Source organism: Euprymna scolopes, chromosome 24, assembly GCF_053919585.1.
Source record: "Euprymna scolopes isolate OS-2025 chromosome 24, ASM5391958v1, whole genome shotgun sequence".
Classification (NCBI taxonomy): Eukaryota; Metazoa; Mollusca; class Cephalopoda; order Sepiida; family Sepiolidae; genus Euprymna; species Euprymna scolopes.
Window position 1 is genome coordinate 15,023,000 of NC_136505.1, and position 20,209 is coordinate 15,043,208.

Sequence of the window (20,209 nt, forward strand, 5' to 3'; positions counted from 1 at the left end):
ACTACTACTATGCCTTCTCTTCTTGCTACTACTATTACTTCTCCTCTTTACAACTACTACTACGCCTCCTCTTCCTACTACTACTACGCCTCCTCTTCCTTATCCTACTATTACTACTACTGGTTATAATTCAATGGCTGTAAGTTTTTTTGGGGTTTTTTTTTTCAAAAATAAACAATTATAAACAGAATGACTTATAGAAATCTATCTATATCCTTTTTTTCATTTTAATACACTTTCATAGAAATGTTTCTGTTATGTCACAAAAAAACTATTTTCTTTACGTCACAAGTGTCATGCTCATACATTAATTCCATAGCTAATATAACATACTGACCCCTTAGGGGACCTTTTGCAACTCTTCTGTATTACAACTATACTGTCGCATTTTTCTCACAAATAAATCAACTTTGACCTGTTGACAACATATTTTTTTTACTGTGTATGTCTTCAGCAGCCTAATTTTTTTTTTTTTTTGCGTTTTAAATTATCCAAATAAACAATTGTTAATATTTTCTGCATTTTAAATAAGTTTTTTTTTTTTTTTTTTTTTTTTTTAAACAAAGAATCGTAGTTGAATTGGATTGTTTGTTTATTTTAAAATAAAAATTCACTGGACCACAACGTTAATTGCGAAATCATGGAAATTATTTTATTTAAACTAATTCCAAAAATAATGCTTGAAAGTTTTTAGTTTTAATATCTGCCGAAAAAGAAATCAAAAACAAAAAGAACGTTCGTGCCCAAGAGAAATAACTCAAACCGATTTATAAAAAAATCGATGTCGGTAAAAATAAATTAAATTAAATATGTTATCAATATAAATCAAATTTAAAGAATTAACTTGAATAGAACACTTAAAATAATTCTCTCACTATAAACAATAACTAATACACCGCTATTTAATAAAGTCGATTTTCCTTAATGTAATATGCACATGACATCACCTCTTTAATCTTATATTTTGCAATAATCATAGTATATATGGGAATGAATAATATGATAAAGTAATGGATTTTTGTATATATTAATCAACATGTGAACAAACAGACAGGTATACGAATTTATATGTATAGATATTGGAATCCAGAGGTGAGTAGGAACACAGATTAATTAATCATGTGGTATCGAGTCTTACAGAATATTTTATTACTATCTTTTATTTTTTTTTTTTGAGGTTATATAAGTCAATCTGAGCTAAAAAGAATAGCTCAATATATTTGATAGAACAAATGGAATTAGTAGTTTTTACCACGATACCGTAAATTCATATTCTTCTATTGTACCTACTTTTATTTCATTGATTTTTTTTCTTTATCTATGACCCCTAAAAAGATGTAATTAATTTTTAAACATATTTTATTTGTATGTACTAAATAACCATATTATTTCAAATTAGATCTAATATTTGCTAATGACTTTTCCTCTGAGGAGATAAGCCTACATCAAAATTCCATGGATTAAGGAAAAAAAAAATCTGAATTGTATTCTTTATTCAAACAATAAATTTCTGTTCTGAAAATTGATGTTTTTCTGAATGAAAATTAAACAAACAAAAAAAACAAACAAACTACAATTTTATATATATATATATATGAACTTGTACTTTACTGTATAATCTTGAGTAATGAAAATTTTTTAAAAATCTAAATTTTATGAGTGTGTTTAAGCCGAAATAAGTTGCTTAATATATGTTCTTTTCATCACTAATGTTGAGTAACCAATTTAAAAACATACACAGAGACATCAAATAAAATGCGATCTCATTCATTAAACAAAAGAGTGTCGTAGGTTTACTCCTGCATGTACATAATATCCCCCTCTCCCCGAACCTACTTGGCAAATTTGAATTATTCATTCCCTGACCGTGATTAATGTCACCTTATTTCATGGCGTATTGTATTTGTTCTATTAATTCTTTTCTGACTTTCATTCTCTTTTGTATTTTTTTTTTTTACGTGTGGAATGTGTGTGTGTGTGTGTGTGAGAGAGAGAGCTTATTTAAGCAACGTTGATCCTAGTCAGTACTAAAATGGGTGACCATTTGGGAATTCCAGGTGCTGTATATGCTCTCTGCTTATCTTGGCATTGTTTGAGTCCAGTGGCATCCTGGACTTCTTTTTGCCACTGGAGCGGTGGTAATTCAGGAGATTGCACAAGCCTTGCTTCACAATTACACGTGCAGCTAACCTTACAGGAGTATCCATTGTTTTTCGAGACTGAACGAAAGCTTCCACTTATGAGCTTATTGTTCATTTCTTTCAGTGCCTATTTACTTGTCTCCCCACGAGGGTAGAGTTAGAATATCGATTTTTTTTTTTTTTTAATGTGGGTGGAAAAATCCTGCTCCCTAAAAAAGGGACCTCTGGTTGGATGAAAATAGAAATTGCTTTCTAAAATAATTTCTACTTCATTGAAAGATAAAGTCTAGTATCAAAACAGATGCTACACTTTGGGTGATGAGTCTGTTTACCCTCTGAGGCCATGGGGCTGTTGCATATTTTCATGCAACGTGTCTTGGGCAACAACAACCTGGCAGCGCTAATGTCTATCCAGGATTCAGAACACATACAGCACCTGGTATTACCAAATGGTCACCTATTTTAGTACTGACCAGGCTACATGTTGCTTAACCTTGCTGACTTAACGCGAATTAGTGTGTGTGATTATGCCGTATGCAGTTTGTTCCAGACCGAAAGTTTAATGACCACGTTGTTTTCAGATTCTGGTATTTTAATTTTTTTGTTTTTGTGTTCGGTTCTATTTGGACCGTGACCATTTCGAACAATCCAATTTATCTATTTTCAGGTCTCCTTCTGTGCATGAGTGCTTGTATCGGTCTATATATGAATTTTTGTGAATCAGTTTGTGTCAGTATGCTTATATGCGTCTATATATAGAAGTTTTACTCGAGTATACGTGTGTGTATATTTGCACTTAGATATGTATGTGTGTAAAAGTGATATTCTCCTGAAGGTTGAATGTTCAATTCTCAGTGTAGGTGACCGAAAAATACAATTGCAAATTACTTAGGGCCTCTATCTAGTCATGGCTGACGGAACAAAAGCATGCTACCTCCATGAAGCAAATAAAAGGTTCTGTTCAAATTTCCGTACAAATTCCCCAAGTTTTTGACAAGACATACGAGAAGGTCGGAGGTTACATCGGCTGAAACGTTGTGAAAATGACCTTCAAGATGAAAACAGTAGTCTAAAAGAATCCAAATAATACGAATAACCAAAATGTTAATTTATATGAATGAATGCGAAAGTTTTAGTCTTGTGTTTGCAACAAACTTATGAAATGTTTATTATTCAAAATTTTGGTTTCAAGTATTTTAAGTTGGGAACTTTGCAAAGTGATAGACTGGATGACTTTGCCAGAATGCTATCTATCTATAAAAGTGAAATTTTGTCTGTGTGTGTACATTTCTCTACCAAACTACTCTGTCAATTTTCAATCTACAGACTCGAGATTTGACATAAGGGATATTGAGATTTGGGAAAATCTTTTTAATCGGTTTTTATGCCAAAGATTTGGCTGCCAACGGATCAAAGTTAAAAAAATTTGACCTTTGTGGTCTCTAGCAAACTATTCAGACAATTTTGGGTCTAAATATTTGAAATTTTACATAAAGTGTATTCAAATATTCAGCAAGCTTTTTAATCAGTTTTTGAGTGAAAATTTGGCTGCCAAGAGGTCAAAGTTGAAAGAGTTGACCTTTGCAGACTCTCCGCTAATTTTGGGTCTAAACACTTGAAATTTTTTCTGTTGGTTATCTGGACATGAGTCAAACTTTTTAATACATACAGATATATATATATATATATATATATATATATATATATATATATATATATCCACATAAAGTTATGAACAGTACATAGGGGCCGAGCAAAGCCTGGCTGAACTGCTAGTATTTCATAAAATAAAGAAATCTCATGACGTCACTTGATATGCAGTGGTCAGGATGAGATCAGTGGTTCCTCTATCGATTATCTTGTATATAAAGGGTGACCCCCCGCATAATAAAAATTCACAACCCTTTCTGTAATCCAATCATATAAACTTGATATTATAGCTGACTTGTTCACCAGGTTAGTTTCAGCCATGACTGTTCAACAGTCTGTTTTATCACTGTTCATGGAGATACATAAACTGTATATGATTTGCAAAATTGTTGATTTGTTTTGACTGTGATGACCCTCTTCAGTTTAGGAATAGTTTAAGGGTTCTTTTGAGATAACTTTATTGATAAAAATCCATTATCTTTTTTATTATTTAAAAAAATTTTTTTTTTTTTATTACATTTTCACCCCAAACAAGGCACATTGCCACTTTGGTGTAGGGGGCTACTATCAGGGGAAACATCTACTGGGGTACTATGTAGGGATTTGGGCAGCGAGATGTTGGTTCACGTTGCACTTGAACTTATGCATGTCAGTACAGTTGGGGAAGCAGTGACCTGGAATGGAATTCAAAGTCTAGCAGTTCTGGGGAAGAAACTACTGGAGTAGAAAGATCTTTTACATCTAGGGATCTCTACAGTGTGGGGGTGGGATTTTGCAGCTTGTCGGGTCTGTCGAGGGTGTTTATGTCGTGGGGGCACAAGTGCTTGCAGTTCATCAGAGCATTCACCATTATAATACTTGTAGAACAGGCAGAGGGATGCAACATTTCGACGATGGGACAGAGGCTGAAGCTTAGATGCCAGTTTAGGGCCTATCAGATTTGCGACTCTCTTTTGAACCCTGTCAAGGAGCGAGAGACTAGTAGCCGATGCACCAGCCCAAATATGACAGCAATACTCCATACATGGGCGAATAGTGGCCTTGTAGAGGTACAGGATACTTTCGGGTGTTAGAAGTTTTCTAGCACGGTAGAGAGAGCCCACCTTCCTCGCAGCGGCCCTGGCAATGCTCTCGATGTAATTGTTCCAGCTCATGTTTCCTGTGAACGTTCGGCCAAGGAGCTTGAGAGATGTACTCTCAGATAAAGAGTCATTGGCCATTGCTATAGGTGGTAGAGGTTTCTTGTAATTATTGAATGAAACCAGTTTTGTCTTGGCGGCATTGAACGTGACCATCCATTTTTGTCCCCATTCCACTACTGATTGGAGGTCATCCTCTAGTGTTTCTGCCATTACTTTAGATATATGTTCATTTGTTTTCCTGTCGTGCCTGCTATAGAGTGTGGTGTCATCAGCATATATATCCATCTCAGAGGCAATTTTATCGGGGAGGTCATTTATGACTATCAGGAACAGCAGAGGTCCAAGGATAGATCCCTGGGGCACTCCCGCATTTATATCATATTGTTTAGATGTACGACCGTCGAGGACAACCTGGATTTTTCTCTTATCTAAGAAGGATTTAATTATGTTAAGTATTCTACCAGTGATACCGTAAGATCTAATCTTCCTGAGGAGACCCTCATGCCATACCCTGTCAAAAGCCTTGGATATATCTAGAGCTACCGCTCTGTCCTCTCCCGCTTTGTCCAGTGAATGGTATATGCGTTCAGAGATTACAGTGAGGATGTCTGCCGTGGAACGGGCGTGTCTAAATCCATATTGTTGGTTGGTCAGAAGTTTAGCATCTGTAAGGTGCTGGACTAGAGCATGGTTAATTAAGGTCTCAAATATTTTGGCAAAAAGTGGGAGGAGGCTAATAGGGCGATAATTTAATGGGTCAGTTCTTTCGCCAGAATTCTTGAATACTGGTACTACAAAAGCAGTTTTCCAACAGCCCGGAAAGCAAGATTCATTAAGGCATTTGTTGTAGAGTTTGGAGAGAACTGGAGCTACTTCGGCTGAGCACTTTTTTAATAGCACAGCTGGGATGAGGTCGGGTCCACATGCTTTTGAAGTGTCAAGGTTTTTAATGATAGCATGCACCTGAGCAGGGGTGATAATTAGATCGTCAAGCGTGGCGTCTGTCCGCATAGGAAATTGAGGTAGGGGGTGGTTTAGAGGGTCCTGTGTGGAGTTTGAGGCAAACCGACTGACAAGCATGTTAGCCTTCTCGGTTGCTGAGCAAAGAACCTCGTGATTGTTGGTTAGTGGGGGAATTGTTGATTGCCCACTATTTACTACACTGTTGTAGATTTTCCAGAAGTCACGAGTTCCTAGTTTTTGTGCTTCGATGCGTTTTTTAGTGGTTTCCGTAAATTCCCTCTTAGCTGTCGCTATTTCTTTCTTAATGTTACTTCTAGCTTCTATGTACTTCTGTCTGTTTGAACTGGACTTATGTCGGTTAAATCTGCGGAATGCATGCTGCCTTTGAGCAATGGCAGTTGCGCAAGTCGAAGTAAACCATTGGGGAGAGTAGGGCTTGCTATAGAATTTCCGCATGGGAACATGCGCTTCGATTGTAGTTTTGAACCATTCAGTGGTCTCGGTTGCACACTGTTCAGCAGGAAGAGAAAAAATATTTCCCCATGGGGCGTCTCTGATAAGATCTCTGATGGCTTCCCAGTCAGCCTTTTTATAATATCTTGTTGTTTTGAGCACTGGCTCTTCACTTTTGGGTCTAGAGTTTAGGGCGATTTCAACCATTATCACCGCATGATCAGCGTTCCCAAGTGGGCTGTCGGCTTTCGTTACACAGTCATCAGGAACTGTGGTCAAAAACAGATCTAATAGTGATGCGTGTTGTTCTTCCTGATCAGGGAAGTGGGTTGGAAAAGTAACCATTTGCGATAGGGAGTGAGATACAGAGAAGCTATGAGTTGTGCTGCCTGCTGCATCTGTGTAAGTAGAGAATTCAAGCCAGTTTTTGTGATGAACATTAAAGTCACCAAATATATGCACTTGGGCACTAGTGTCGAAGGAGAGTGCTGTGTCTATGCTGTCAGATACTTTGTTTATTATGGTGCAGTCTTGGGTCGAGGGAGAGCGGTAGAGAAAGTAAAAGAGCTAATGTTGTGTTGCATGATTAGTCTAAAGCACATAAAGGCTTCATCATCCGTTTCTAGGTTTGTTTCTCTAGTCAAGGGAAGGGTATTACGAATGTAAACTCCAAGTGTGTCTGCATATGTCTGTTGGAGTCCTTACGGCAGAGTGGGAGATATCCAGGCATGTTAAAGTAGTTAGAGGGGATGGAGGAGTGTAGGTTAGTCTCACTTAGTGCTAAGATACCCGGGGTATTTGTTAGGAGAAATGCTTCAACATCAGCTAAATTAGTTCTAAGCCCACGGATATTTGTGAATGCAAGCCTCAAGGGAGGAGGCAAGTTGGATTTGTTTGACCCTAAGCCTGGTTTAAGCTTATTTTTAGATTGTACTGTCATCATTTTTTAACGAGTTTCAGTTCGGTTAGGGGAAGCCGAACAGGAGGTTATGCAGAATATCACACATGCATTTTCCCTTTTCCTCCTTTTCTTTCTTTCTGTTATTTTTTTTTAATATTTCTACGAAATTTATTATGATAAGGATATGATGCAGTGTGATCCCCATCCTTTTTTTTTTTTTAAATTCAATATTTATACAAAATTTATTATAAGGATGATATGATGTTGTGTTGTAACGTTGTCCAGGAACCAACACGTTGTAGTCTCAGTCATAAAGCAGACAAAGAATAGGAAAGAATTCAACTTACTTTTTTTGTTGCACAACATTCATTTCCTCATTCTCTCAGTATCACTCTGACGACCCTCCCGTGATCGTCTTCTCAAATGTCATCCATTTTCTCAGGTGATCTTGAATGTTCTTTCCGTCTCTAATGTGATCTTTTTTTTAAAGTCTTTATTTGGTGACGTCATTTCACATGCATTTGCATCTGCACAGCCACGCTATGTTACAGTGTTCCAATTTACTTGCCTCCCCACGAGGGCAGAGTTAGACACAAGGTCGGTGGGGGGAAAAATCCAACTCCTCCAAAAAGGGCACTCTGGATAGGAACAAAAATAAAAGTTCTCAGTCATGAAGGATTTCTCCTCCACTGACCGAGGACAGAAAAGGTGAAATGTAGCATCAGAACAGATACTACACTGTGATCTTGGCCAAACGTCAAGAATGTTATCCTCATTTCTTTTTTTTTTTTTAATTCAATATTTCTATTAAATTTATTATGATATAATGTGGTATGATTCTCATCCTATTCCTATTAAGTTTGTAAAAAACTGCCATATGTATGTACTAAGATATGAAGGGCATTCGAAAAGTAATGCCTCCTATTTTTATTCTGCCTGAATGGATCAAAAAGGATTGCAAATTACATTGTTATGATAACTGAACTTATGCATTCATGACCTAATTGTTTCATCTCTCTGTTACAGATATTGACGGTATTAGACTCTAAGAAAGCAACCCCTATCATGGACGTGTGTCAGAAGCAAAAAATGTGTTATTGAATTTCTTGGCAAAAGTGCGTTGAGAATGATGGTGTCTATGTAGAAAAATAAATTCTGGGGCACGAATGGTTTTAATGGCATCACTCCTGTCTTTGTAGTTCTTCAACTTTTTAAGTTAAAAATAATAATAGGTGACTCTATTGGCATCAATCAAAATGAATGACTTTCGTCTGACCATTACTCGTGATCTGAAATACATAAAATCTGTTGCCAAGGTCATTGGAAAAATGGTGGGATCAATCTACCGCTCTTGTAGATATCTCACTGCTGATGCGATTCTTTACCTGTATAAGAGCTAAGTATGTCCAATGGATGGAGTACTGTTGCCACATCTGGGCAGGAGCTGATAGAAACACCTTATCTTGCCTTGACAGAGTTCAAAATAGATTTCGAAGCCTAGTCGATGATGTCCTTTTCTCTTCCCTGCAACTTCTTTCCCACAGAAGAGATGTTGCGAGCCTGTCTCTGCTCTATTGTTATTTCATTATTTTCATGGCAAGTGCTCGCCTGAGCTTCAATCTATGCCCCCCACCCTCACCAAACTTTTGTGAAAAAACTCATCTAACTGAAATGGCTATCAATAATTTCCCCCACTCTTTATCTGTGCCTAAAACTTCAATGTAGATTTCATGAAAAAATTTTCTTTCTTAGGACTGCATGCCTGTAAAACTTTGTTCCGTGTCCCTGCTCTTCAGCTGACTACAATATGGTCATCTTCAAGTCCAACATGAACAAATTCTTAATGAGCCTTAAGTAATCCAATTTACCAAATTTCCACTACAAATGGTTACTACAATATTGTCCAATTGACTACCGTACACTCATTAACCCTTATCCTCGAATGGCCTCCGGGCCTTAATAAGTGGTGACACTTTTATTGATAGTACACACATGAAATTCTAATCCCTTCGAAGTAATCTCCTCCGGCTGCAATCCACTTCTTGTACTGTTCCAACAACTTCTGGAATGCCCCATGGAAGTCCTCTTGCGTGAGCGTGTCAATGACCTTCATCGTAGCCTCTTTTATCCCATCAATTGTCTTATATCGACATACTCTGAGGTTTTCCTTGAACTTACGGAAAAACCAAAAGTCATAGAGAGCAAGGTAGGGAGTGTGAGGAACTGTCTTGGTGCCCATCTTGGTGACAAAAATGGAGTTGTGGACTGATCTTTTCTGAGCACCCTTTGGACAAACTTTGTGCAAATCTTCTGCATCTTCAGTTCCTCGCGAATAATTATGTGTGGCAATTTTTACACTGACATCAAACTGCACTTATTGTCTCTATAGACACACAACGATCCTAATCCATGAAATTCTTTATTTGGCCAATCAGCTCTCGTGTTCTGACTTCCTTAACCCATTCAACACCTTTCATCATCCTTCACAGACTCCCTGCCTTCCTTGAATCTCTTATGCCACTCAAAAACTGATGCTCAATTCGTGGAAGATGGTTCAAAAGTAGTATGAAGTATTCCATACGTTTCTGTGACATTTTTTCCAAGTGTAAAACAGAATTTTAATGCATATCGTTCTTCTAAAGTGTTCTCATGTCCAAGTTGCATTTTTGAAATTTACCAGCTGTTACAATCAGGCTTTAGTAGGGTGTATTCCAATTCCTGCTGTAGCTATTCATTTGAACCTGAAGTTATAAAAATTGGTCAGTTATCTCATAAGATGTATAGCAATAACATACTGAATTTTCAAGAGTCGACAATATTTTTATATGTCTGTACAAAAAGTCTAGAAACTTATTGAAGGTACCTTGTAGTTGTAAAACAGGCTGCAGAGATGCTACATGTGAAAAGAAAAAGAAAGAAAACAAAGATTTCAAAAATGAAAGAAAGAGAGAAGGATTTTAGGAGAAAGAAAAGAAGAAAGCGTAATCTCCAAGTGACAGAGGGAGAATCAGTTGTGTTCATAAAAACTAAAGGCCCGGCTAGAGAGAGGGTCTTTTTCCCTCTGACCAGCTGGGGTGCAGGCTTCTGCTCTGGTATCTTTTCCTCCTCCAACCGACCCAAGATACAAATACCCACTCTGTGAATTTGAAGAATCTTAAAGTAAGTTTTGAAATCGTTGCACCAGTGCTGCAATGTGATATCTCTGCTCCCATTTTACAATAATTTTAATTGAATCTGCTCTGATGAACTCATAACACTTATGTCCCCTCGATGTACATACTACCAACTTACCCAACAAGCAACAAAATCCTACCCCTTCACTGTTGAGGTTCCTAGATGCCGAAAAGTTTCCTATTCTCAGTTTGTATATAAGATTTTATTGGACATGAGATAATTTTCTCAATTTGTTCAAAAAGGTTTGCCATTCTATAAAGTCAAGTGTGGAAAGTGATATCTTTCATATAATGTCCATTTTCGGTGTGGCAAAATTTCAAAAACATCTGTTATTTCTACTCCACCCTGTGTGTGTGTATTATATATATATATATATATATATATATATATATATATATGTGTGTGTATATATATATATAATCTCAAAAGAAGGAGGCATTTATTTTTAGGTATTTTAATTGTATTGTTACTTTATTCTGAAGAGTAAATGATATGCTGATAAATTGGAATTAGGGATGAAAAAACATAAAAAGGTTAAGATTCTCTGAAGTATACTAAGACCAAGCCACACAAATTGAAATATAATTCCAACAAACTTAAATATCTTATAGAAACTTAATGATAATAATTATACAAGATTTTCATGATAATTTACATAATAGTAGAGTACTCACTTTGTTCCTCTTATCAAAAAATCAAACCAAGTAAAAAAAACCAAACAGATTATCAAGTTTTGTATTTTCTATTTGAAGAAAAGTATGTACATTAGAGGGTGGTTGTGACGATCGTTGAAATTCCTGGATGAATCTTGCCAGGTTGTTCGCAAAATGAAATTTTTTGTTTGTTCGTTTTTTTTTTGTTTTTTTTGCTGTTAAAATTCTATGAATATTTGTGTAGTTGTTTTTCGCTTGTAATACAATCCATTGCTTACTCTATCCAAATTCTTTCTTTGTTCTCAACTTAAAGCATGAATTTAGCTCTTTATTTGAAACAGGTATTTGTATTCATTATCTATTCTTTTTGCAAAATTATTTTTGTTTTCTCAAGGCGTTCAAGGCCCTAGTCTGGCTCTCTTTCAGTTGTATGTCACACACAGGTTTGAATTTTCAGTATTATTTGTTGGTTTGCCGGGCTTTCTCTTACAGACGTGATGTTGCTACTCTCAGTATTTTTTTTATAAATACTATTATGACATGTGTTTTTCAGAATTGTTTGATCTATTTCCTGCTTCCTTTGTTCCAGCTCGTTTGACTCGTTGGTCTAGTGGTCTCCATTAATTCATTGTTTGGATACCTCATTGTAATACAACTTATTTCAGTAGCTTCTTTTTAAGAACTACAAGATTGTGGAACTTTCTTCCTGCTCATTATTTTTCTCCTACTTAAAATATCGACCTTCTCAAGACCGAGGTCAATAGGCATCTCCTGTCTTTGTGATAATCATCTTTAGTCCTTTTTAGCTCTTTAGATCAAGGGGCTTCACATCTTGTCTCAAGCGATTTGCATAAAAAATGATGAAATCTGATTTTTGAATGTGTCTGCATGTCTCCATATGAAACTGTGTTCATTGCTGTCTGTTATGCCTTTTTAATAGTTTTTTTTTTTTTTTTTTTTACAATTGGCTAACAACTTATCAAGAACAGAAGCAACTCGAACATGTTGACTAATGAAATAATGAAATTATCAGTTAGACGATGCATGGTTGCAAAATTTGTGGAATAGGTTAGCAAGGGGGTTAAGAGCAGAATGTTAAAACACTTGAGTAAAAAAGATGATCTTTGTAAATAATTGAAGAAAGGCCATAGCAGTTCACCCTAATATGACACCGTGAGAATCTCCGGGATGTAGACGTTATGTAGAACTGTTCAATTTGTGGAATTAATTTTACCTATCCTGGAATGTGTATTCTTCTAGTGTGTATATATGCATGTATATGATTATTACTAAAATTATTTTAAATACCTACAGACAGTAGTGTTTCATCCTTTCAGGAATCATCAGTGCAGAGAGTTATGATTATAGCCGGTTGGGAGATTTGAACCCAGCCACAAAGCCATCTCCAACTCTATTAGCAAGGAACAAACCACACGGCCAACACAAAATCTTCCACTGTCAGTAGTAAATACTGATTTTTAAATATTGATTTGAAACTACCAGTAAAACTAAAATCTATAGATCCCCCCCCCCCAAGTGTTTTATGTTTGAGAAAATATATGCACATTTAACATGTGTTTTTATGGTAATCTATCTATATATCTATAAAAGTGAAAGTTTGTGTGTGTGTGTGTGTGTGTGTGTGTCTGGCTGTGTACACAATAACTCTGTCAATTTTTAGTCTGCAGACTCCAAATTTGATATACAGAGTATGGAAATTTGGGAAAATTTTGTGGTTGGTTTTCGGACAGAAATTCGGCTGTTAAGGGGTCAAAGTTCAACGATTTGACCTTTGAGAACTTTACCAAACTCCTCCGCCAATTTTGGGTATAAACAATTGAAATTTTAGATATAGGTTCTTTGGACATGAATCTAACTTAATAACTTGATTTGAGCCCAAAACAATAAATGTTAAGGGGTCATAATAGGGGTCAAAGTTAAAATAAATTTGACCTCTGCGGTCTCTACCAAATTACTCAGACAATTTCTGGTCTAAACATTTGAAATTTTACATCAAGGGTATTCAGAGATAGGGCAAGCTTTTTAATCGATTTGGGTCGAAAATTTGAGCTACCAATATAAAAATCTATGTATGCATATTTGCATGTCTACCTAAAACTTTCGACAGAGGAGACAGATTTTTACAAGATCAGTATCGTTTTTTGAAGCTTGAGGCTTCAGACGATAAATACCGAAAAGTTGTATAAAAACATTAATTTGTTCACCCTCAACTGGACACTTTTCTACAGGGGGAGGTCGCTTTTTTCACTGATATTTTCGATAGTATTTTCGAAAGTCATCCCCTCTTTTCGATTGTCTAGCCTTAATTTAAATCTACGTCACTTCCGGTTTGGTGGTGGTCGTAACAGCAAAGACGTCACGTTTTTTCCCCATTCTTTTCCTCCTTTGTGGTACGGGTATGTGTCTGCATTCCTACTACCACTTTTCTTTTTTTTTTTTGCTCAACACACACCTCCAAACACCCGGGCAACGCCGGGCACCCATGCTAGTCGGGAATAAAACAACTCATTAGTTTAATATTAGTTCGGTGCAAAAATAATGTCGTTTTTGACATTCAACTACATATATAAAACATTTTTTTTGCGGTAACCTAATATTTACCGGAATCGGTAATTATATCAGAATCGGGAGGGGAAAAAATATTGAAATCATCCCATCACTAGCATATAACTTCAATTTTAAATGCATTTTTGACACCATTTTACATTGTGCTACGTTTATCTTATATATTGAAAAAAGTTGAAAGTTATCCCATCACTTATGTGTAGTATAGTTCAGATTATATACAGGGTAGAATGATAAAATTGTTGCTCTAGAAAAGACAGCATGATTCCATTTCCGTTTGATGAAAACCGGTTTTCTTTGTTGCAGAACATCTACTAGTTGGCCAGTTGTGTACAAATCCCAAGAGTGATAGGAGCCTTCTATCATGTCTGAAAGTGACAGTGTTCAATGAGCGAGATCGGAAATGCGCCACTGTACAACTCCTGCTCTTTACCAATGGTCTTTAATGTGGTTTCAAGTGAGGGCCACATTATGCCACCTTACATCAATGAAGTTGGCTTGAAAGTCAATATCAAAGTGTACATGGATGTGCTGAAGAGTATGGTGATCCCATGATGCAATCAAGTGACTGCTGGAAGACCCTGGGTGTGGCAGCAGGACTCTGTGCCAGCCCACATGTCTAAAGAGACCCAGAAGGAGTGCTGCGACTTTGTGCTTTTCTCTCACTGCATTTTGTTCGGAAGAAAGTCGCTGGAAAAATGGTGGGATCCTTTTACTGCTAAAGTAGATATCTCACTACTGATGCAATTCTCTACCTGTATAAGAGCCAAGTACGTTGAATGGATGAAGTACTGTTGCTGCATCTGACCAAGATATGCTAGAAGCACCTTATCTTACCTTGATAGAGTTCAAAGTAGACTTTGTAGCCTAGTGGGGGATGTCCTTTTCTCTTCCCTGCAACCTCTTTTACACTGAAGAATCATTGCGAGCTTGCCTCTGTTCATGGCAAGTGCTCATCTGAGCTTCAATCTATGTTCCCCCCTTGCCAAGCTTTCACAAAAAACCCTTGTCTTGCTGAAACCACTATCAATAACTTCCCACACTACCTGTGCCCAAACCTAAACATAGATTCCATGAACAAAGCTTATTTCTTAGAACTGCATGCCTATAGAACTCCCAGGACCATAAATGCAACCCAGCAGGACTAGGGTCGACACATGAGCAAGAAAATGTGAACTAACCCTAAGCCCCAGTGGCTACACTCTTAACTGTGTAGTGGTAGACCCCTCAAAATGTAACCAGATGGTTACTGATTATTGGAAACTACCGCTCTGATACTCTGGGCATGCAAAACATACATGAACCAAAGTCTGTGTGAACACCCTTTTATTTTCGGCTGGCTGTTTATCATCAAATGCTGTGGTTGAGTTCATCCTTACTAGGTGCTCCGGTGAATGGCTGGCATGCTGCTTTCCTTAGCTGCAACTTGTCCTCGGGTTCAGGGTAGATCTCAAATCAAGTGAGTTGCTCTCAAATCAATATGCAATCAATAATAACTCTGGAGATCCATTTCTTATGAACAAAATAATTATTGCATAAAATTATTTTGAATACAGTCCGTACACACAAAAAAGTATTAGTTAAATTCTGGGCTTTTTCTCAGATTTAAGAAAAAAAAATGTTTCTGGATGTAGAATCCTCCAATTGAAATCAAACTCTTCAATTAACTTTCTCGGTTGGAGAAGGAAAGTCGTTCTTTTCACTTTACTCTGTCGAAGGCTGCCATCCTCTTGAGCTGGCAGCCCAGAAGCTGATGTGTCCTGCTTCGAGCCCAGCAAGCGAAGTCTCCTTATTTCTAAAAGCACAATGGGTTTTATTAAACTCTAGTTCCAATCACCCAACTCATTGAGATCATTCTGATTTCCTTTCTGTTCTCTTCCTCTCTCAACATATACCTTTTATGGACATCTGTTTTTCTTGACAAAGTGTCAGCATAACCCCCCTTAACCATACCTCATCCTCTCTCATACTCATCTATATGAGCAAGGCTCCTGGCATCGCCCAGGACCTTACTACACTCTGCTTTCCAGCTGACTAGAATATGGTCGTCTTCAAGTCTAACGTAAACAAGTTTTTGATGAGCCATCCTCTTAAGTAATCCAATTTACCAAATTTCCACTACTAATGATTATTACAACATTGTTCCATTGACTACTGTACACTCATTAACCATTATCCTCGAGTGGCCTACGAGCCTTGATAAGTGGTTAGTCCATTGTAAAAAAAAAAAAAAAAAAAAGCCCACCATTGTATTCTCATTAGTCTAAAAGCTGTGTATCTATAATACAAAAAAGAAGTCCTCTTTTGCATTCTATGTTTGTTCTATTAAAATTTTAATTCTTTCTGAAATTTTCAGGATGTCTTGGCATGGATTATTCCTTGGTGAAGTTCAGTAAACTGGAAAGTGCCGTCCACAGCCTAACGTCCCTCGATCAGAATCTTATTCGTGCCACCAAGACCAATGATCTTACAGCTGTAAAAGCTCTTGTTGAAGCTGGGGCGAACATTAATTGTGCTCCAGCCGGATGGACACCTCTCTCGCTTAGCTGTCACTATGGATACACCAGTATTGTCGAGTACTTTTTACAGTTACCGTTAAAGGTAATAAAGCAAACACTATTTTGCCAATCTTGTGTTCATTCTTGAACGAACAATGAATTATAATCAAAGTTTGATTCGCTATCTTACATGTATACTCAATGTGTTTAATGTTTCTGAATTTTTGAGATGAGGAATGATTATTCGTATTATTTGGATTCTTGTGACTACTGTTCTCATCTTGAATGTTATTTTCACGTTTTTTAGAGTTGACTCACATTTTCACCACCTTCTTCAGGTTCAGTATATTCTTGTAAAAAACTCACCACTAGAAAAGAAAACAAGATAAATACAAAAAAGGTAATATAATAAAAAACTATATTCCAAAATTCATGATATTGACCATCTTATAATTTATTCCTTTAATTCAATTGGCATTTACAATTCCTGACAGTATCTGTTTTGTATGCATAGCACAAAATCAGTCACTTAATTTTTATATTGATCAGTGAATCAAGTGATTGATTTTACGCTACGAAACAGATACTGTTAAGAATTGTAAATGTCAACTGAATTAAAGGAATAAATTATAAGATGGTCAGCATCATGAATTTTGGAATATAGATTTTTATTTATTCACTTTATTGCTCTGTAATTAGATTGAGCTTCTTAAATAAGAATTAGTATATATTATAAGAAAATATATTTTTACAGAAATATATATATATATATGACTACTTTATTTAACCACATAAATTAATATACGAAAGTATAGATTATTTATGCGTAAACTTTAAGTATTTACTTCAACAGTGCTCAATATGTAGGTAGAGCTAGGTAGTAAGTCATAAAATATATATGGCGATTAAGCTACACAGAATATTCGCGTTTCATCCACGCTAGGATTCATCAGGCTTATGCAAGTATTTTTTGGTTGTCTCGCGTTTTTATTATATACTCACCTTCTATTAAGTTTTTAGCCAATAAGCTCTCTAGTTTCTACCACACTCTTTCTAATCAGCCAATGAGCAAGCACTTACAATACAAAGGCCCAGCTGACCTCCAGTTGATCCGTTCCTTTGTGTGTACTATTTTAGTAGGGAGTGCCCTGACCTATTTTAAACCTAGGTTAAATGTATTTTTTTTGTTATATATATAATGAATAATGATTGCTGCATCTTTCTAGATGATCGCCGTCATATTGAGTTCTCCCAATCTTGTCGTTCATGCCATCTCAGATGACACTGCACTCCCACCGCAGATTTGCACATCTTGAAGCAGATGTGACATACAAATTGAGCAATTTCCATCGAGTTGACTTCCTCTGGAGGTTGAAGGGTATTTCTATGAACAATCACATGTCTTCTCAAACCAGCAATAGACTTGCAAACTTAACTGCATGTTAAACAGATCGTTTGGTTCGGGCTAATAGGTGCAAAGTTGACATGAACAGGAGTTTTGTGCGATTTAAGGTGGTTGACGTAGCCAGCTTTTGACAAAAGCACTCGTTCACAAGTGTCGCATTTCCAACTCTGTGTGTCATGGTTAAGACCGTCAATTAAACCTTTGCGAAGTTCTCGCTTAAGATTGCTGTGGGCCTGCTTTCTTTTCTTTAGAGCATCACAATTTTCACGTACAAGCTTTCGCCACTTCAGCCTTTGCAGAGTAAGTTCTTCCCATGTGTCGATGTCGATTTGTAAGACTTTCAAATTATTCATTGTAGAGTCCCTGAACCTCTTCCTACACTTGTGTTGCGGGCACTTGCCATTTTCTAGTTGCCCATAAAAAATTTGTTTTGGCATCCTACGATCTTTCATTCGAACCAAGTGGCCCACCCAACGCATTTGAGATCTGATTACAAGGGTCTCAACACTAGAGCAACATGCTCTCACAAGGACTTCAGTATTGGGTACTTGTGCTTGCCACTTGATGTTTAAGATACGTCTCAAGTATTTTTGATGAAATCGTTCATGCCATTTTATGTGCCTTTGATGCAATGTCCATGTCTCCAATGAATACAACAGTGTGGTTAGTACACACGTCTTGTAGACGCAGATCTTAGTCTTGTCTGTGATGCCACGATCAGACCACACTCTCTTCTCCAACCTTCCAAAAGCTACAGATGCCCTCTGAATTCGCCTGTGGATTTCAGTGTCGAGACAGCCATCTCTCGACAGAGTACTACCGATATACACAAATGAGTCAATCACTCCCATTCTAGCACCACAGACCATAATGTTTGGCTCCACGTATGACTGGCCCGGTGCAGAAGTGAACATCACCTTTGTTTTAGACAGACTGATTCTCAGACCAAAGGCAGTGGAGGAGTCAGCAAAGCTATCCATTATATGCTGCATATCAGTCTCAGTTTGCGACAAAAAAAAAACAGCATCGTCTGCAAACAGTAACTCCTTGACCAAGACACGATGCAGCTTGGTTCTGGCATTAAATCTTCTAAGATTAAAAATGCGACCTGTGGTTTGAAACTTTAACATGACACCCTTATCGCAATCTCGAAACATATGAGCAAGTAGAGCAGCAAAATATATAGAGAAAATAGTAGGGTAGGAATATCAACTTGTTTGACACAATTGTCAACTGGGATTTCATCAGACAATTTTGCGTTAAACAAGACTCAAGCTTTCATGTCCCTGTGCAGTTTCTTGAATATTCTAACACAGTTGGAGGACACCCTACTTTCTCTAAGATTAACCAGAGGGCATCCCTGTTAACGGTGTCAAATGCTTTGGTCAGATCCACAAGCACTTGATACAGTGGTATCTGTTGTTCAATGCATTTCTCGTGGACTTGCCGGACTGAAAAAAATCATATCCATAGTTCCTCTACAAGACCTAAAGCCACTTTGTGACTCTAGAATAGCATTAGGACAAACATCCTCCAGTACCCTGTTTAATAGAAGTCATTCAAGAACTTTCCCAACAGCTTCCAAAAGCATAATCCCACGGTAGTGGTCACAAACATTCTTCTATCCCTTTCCTTTAAACAGGGTCACCAAGACACCATTAATCCAATCCTGTGGAACAGGAGCACCTTCCCAGATTTCCTCAACAAAACCAAGGATACACATACATATGTGTGTGTATGTATATATATATATATATATATATATATATATATATATATATATATATATATATGTAGTAGAGATTTATAAGGCTATCACAATGCGAGGAATGAGATATAGTCAGTGTTGGTGAGAGAAAACGAAAACAAGTGGCGATTTACAAATCAATAAGTACATACATATGTCTATATATACATATATTTATTCAGTTGTATTAAATACAAATGTCTTACTTGTTATGTCTGTGACAATATCCATAATAGATTCCGGAAAAAATTCCCTTTTCAAATGGTGGACGTGACAGATCGATTCAAAACATGCTAGATGATTGAGCGGAAAATGAATTGAATGACGCAAATGTAAGGAGGGGATTTATATGTATGGCGTGTTTTAGGTAATTAACATATTTTTTTTTTATAAATTTTTTTTGTATATATATATATATATATATATATATATATATATATATATATTTTAGTCTATAACTTGTTGATTTAGCATAAGCTTTTTTTATTTTGTATATTCTATGTCTATTTTGTTGTCTTTATTTTTTTTTCTGCTGCTATGTATTATTCATTTATTTGTTTAATTTATTTACATCCTTGCTTGTTCAGTGGAATGACCTGGTGTATCTAGGGCACATAAGTTGCTAGCAGGCTTGCATGGGTTAACTTTTGAAGGAGAGAAGTAGAGGGAGGATGTGAAAGGGGAGGGGAGGGTGTGTGCGGGATGAGGTTCTCTTAGCCGACTGTTGGGGTGTTTAGGTTAGGGGGTATGGTTGTCAGGAATAGTAACATAGATGGGAAGGGGGATTGACTTTCCTTTGGAAATTGTTATTTCATTTATTTTAATAAAACTATAAGTGGTTATAGAACATTTTTTTTATTTAATTCTTCATTATTGTTTGCTTATTTATTTATGTT

At 36.6% G+C, this 20,209-nt stretch overlaps 1 protein-coding gene across 4 annotated transcripts in view; it reads left to right on the plus strand.

Moving 5' to 3' along the window:
- The window catches only part of LOC145246601 (uncharacterized), a 172,671-nt gene that overhangs the window by 90,116 nt on the left and 62,346 nt on the right, over positions 1–20,209 (plus strand). For 3 of the 4 annotated variants that reach the window (XM_080108261.1, XM_080108260.1, XM_080108263.1), the window contains exon 2: positions 16,020–16,264. In XM_080108261.1, coding sequence (XP_079964387.1) covers positions 16,031–16,264 — 234 coding nt within the window. In that variant the 5' untranslated portion in view covers positions 16,020–16,030. Of the gene's footprint in view, positions 1–16,019; positions 16,265–20,209 lie in introns of those variants that run through there. The other variant, XM_080108262.1, reaches the window with a different exon arrangement.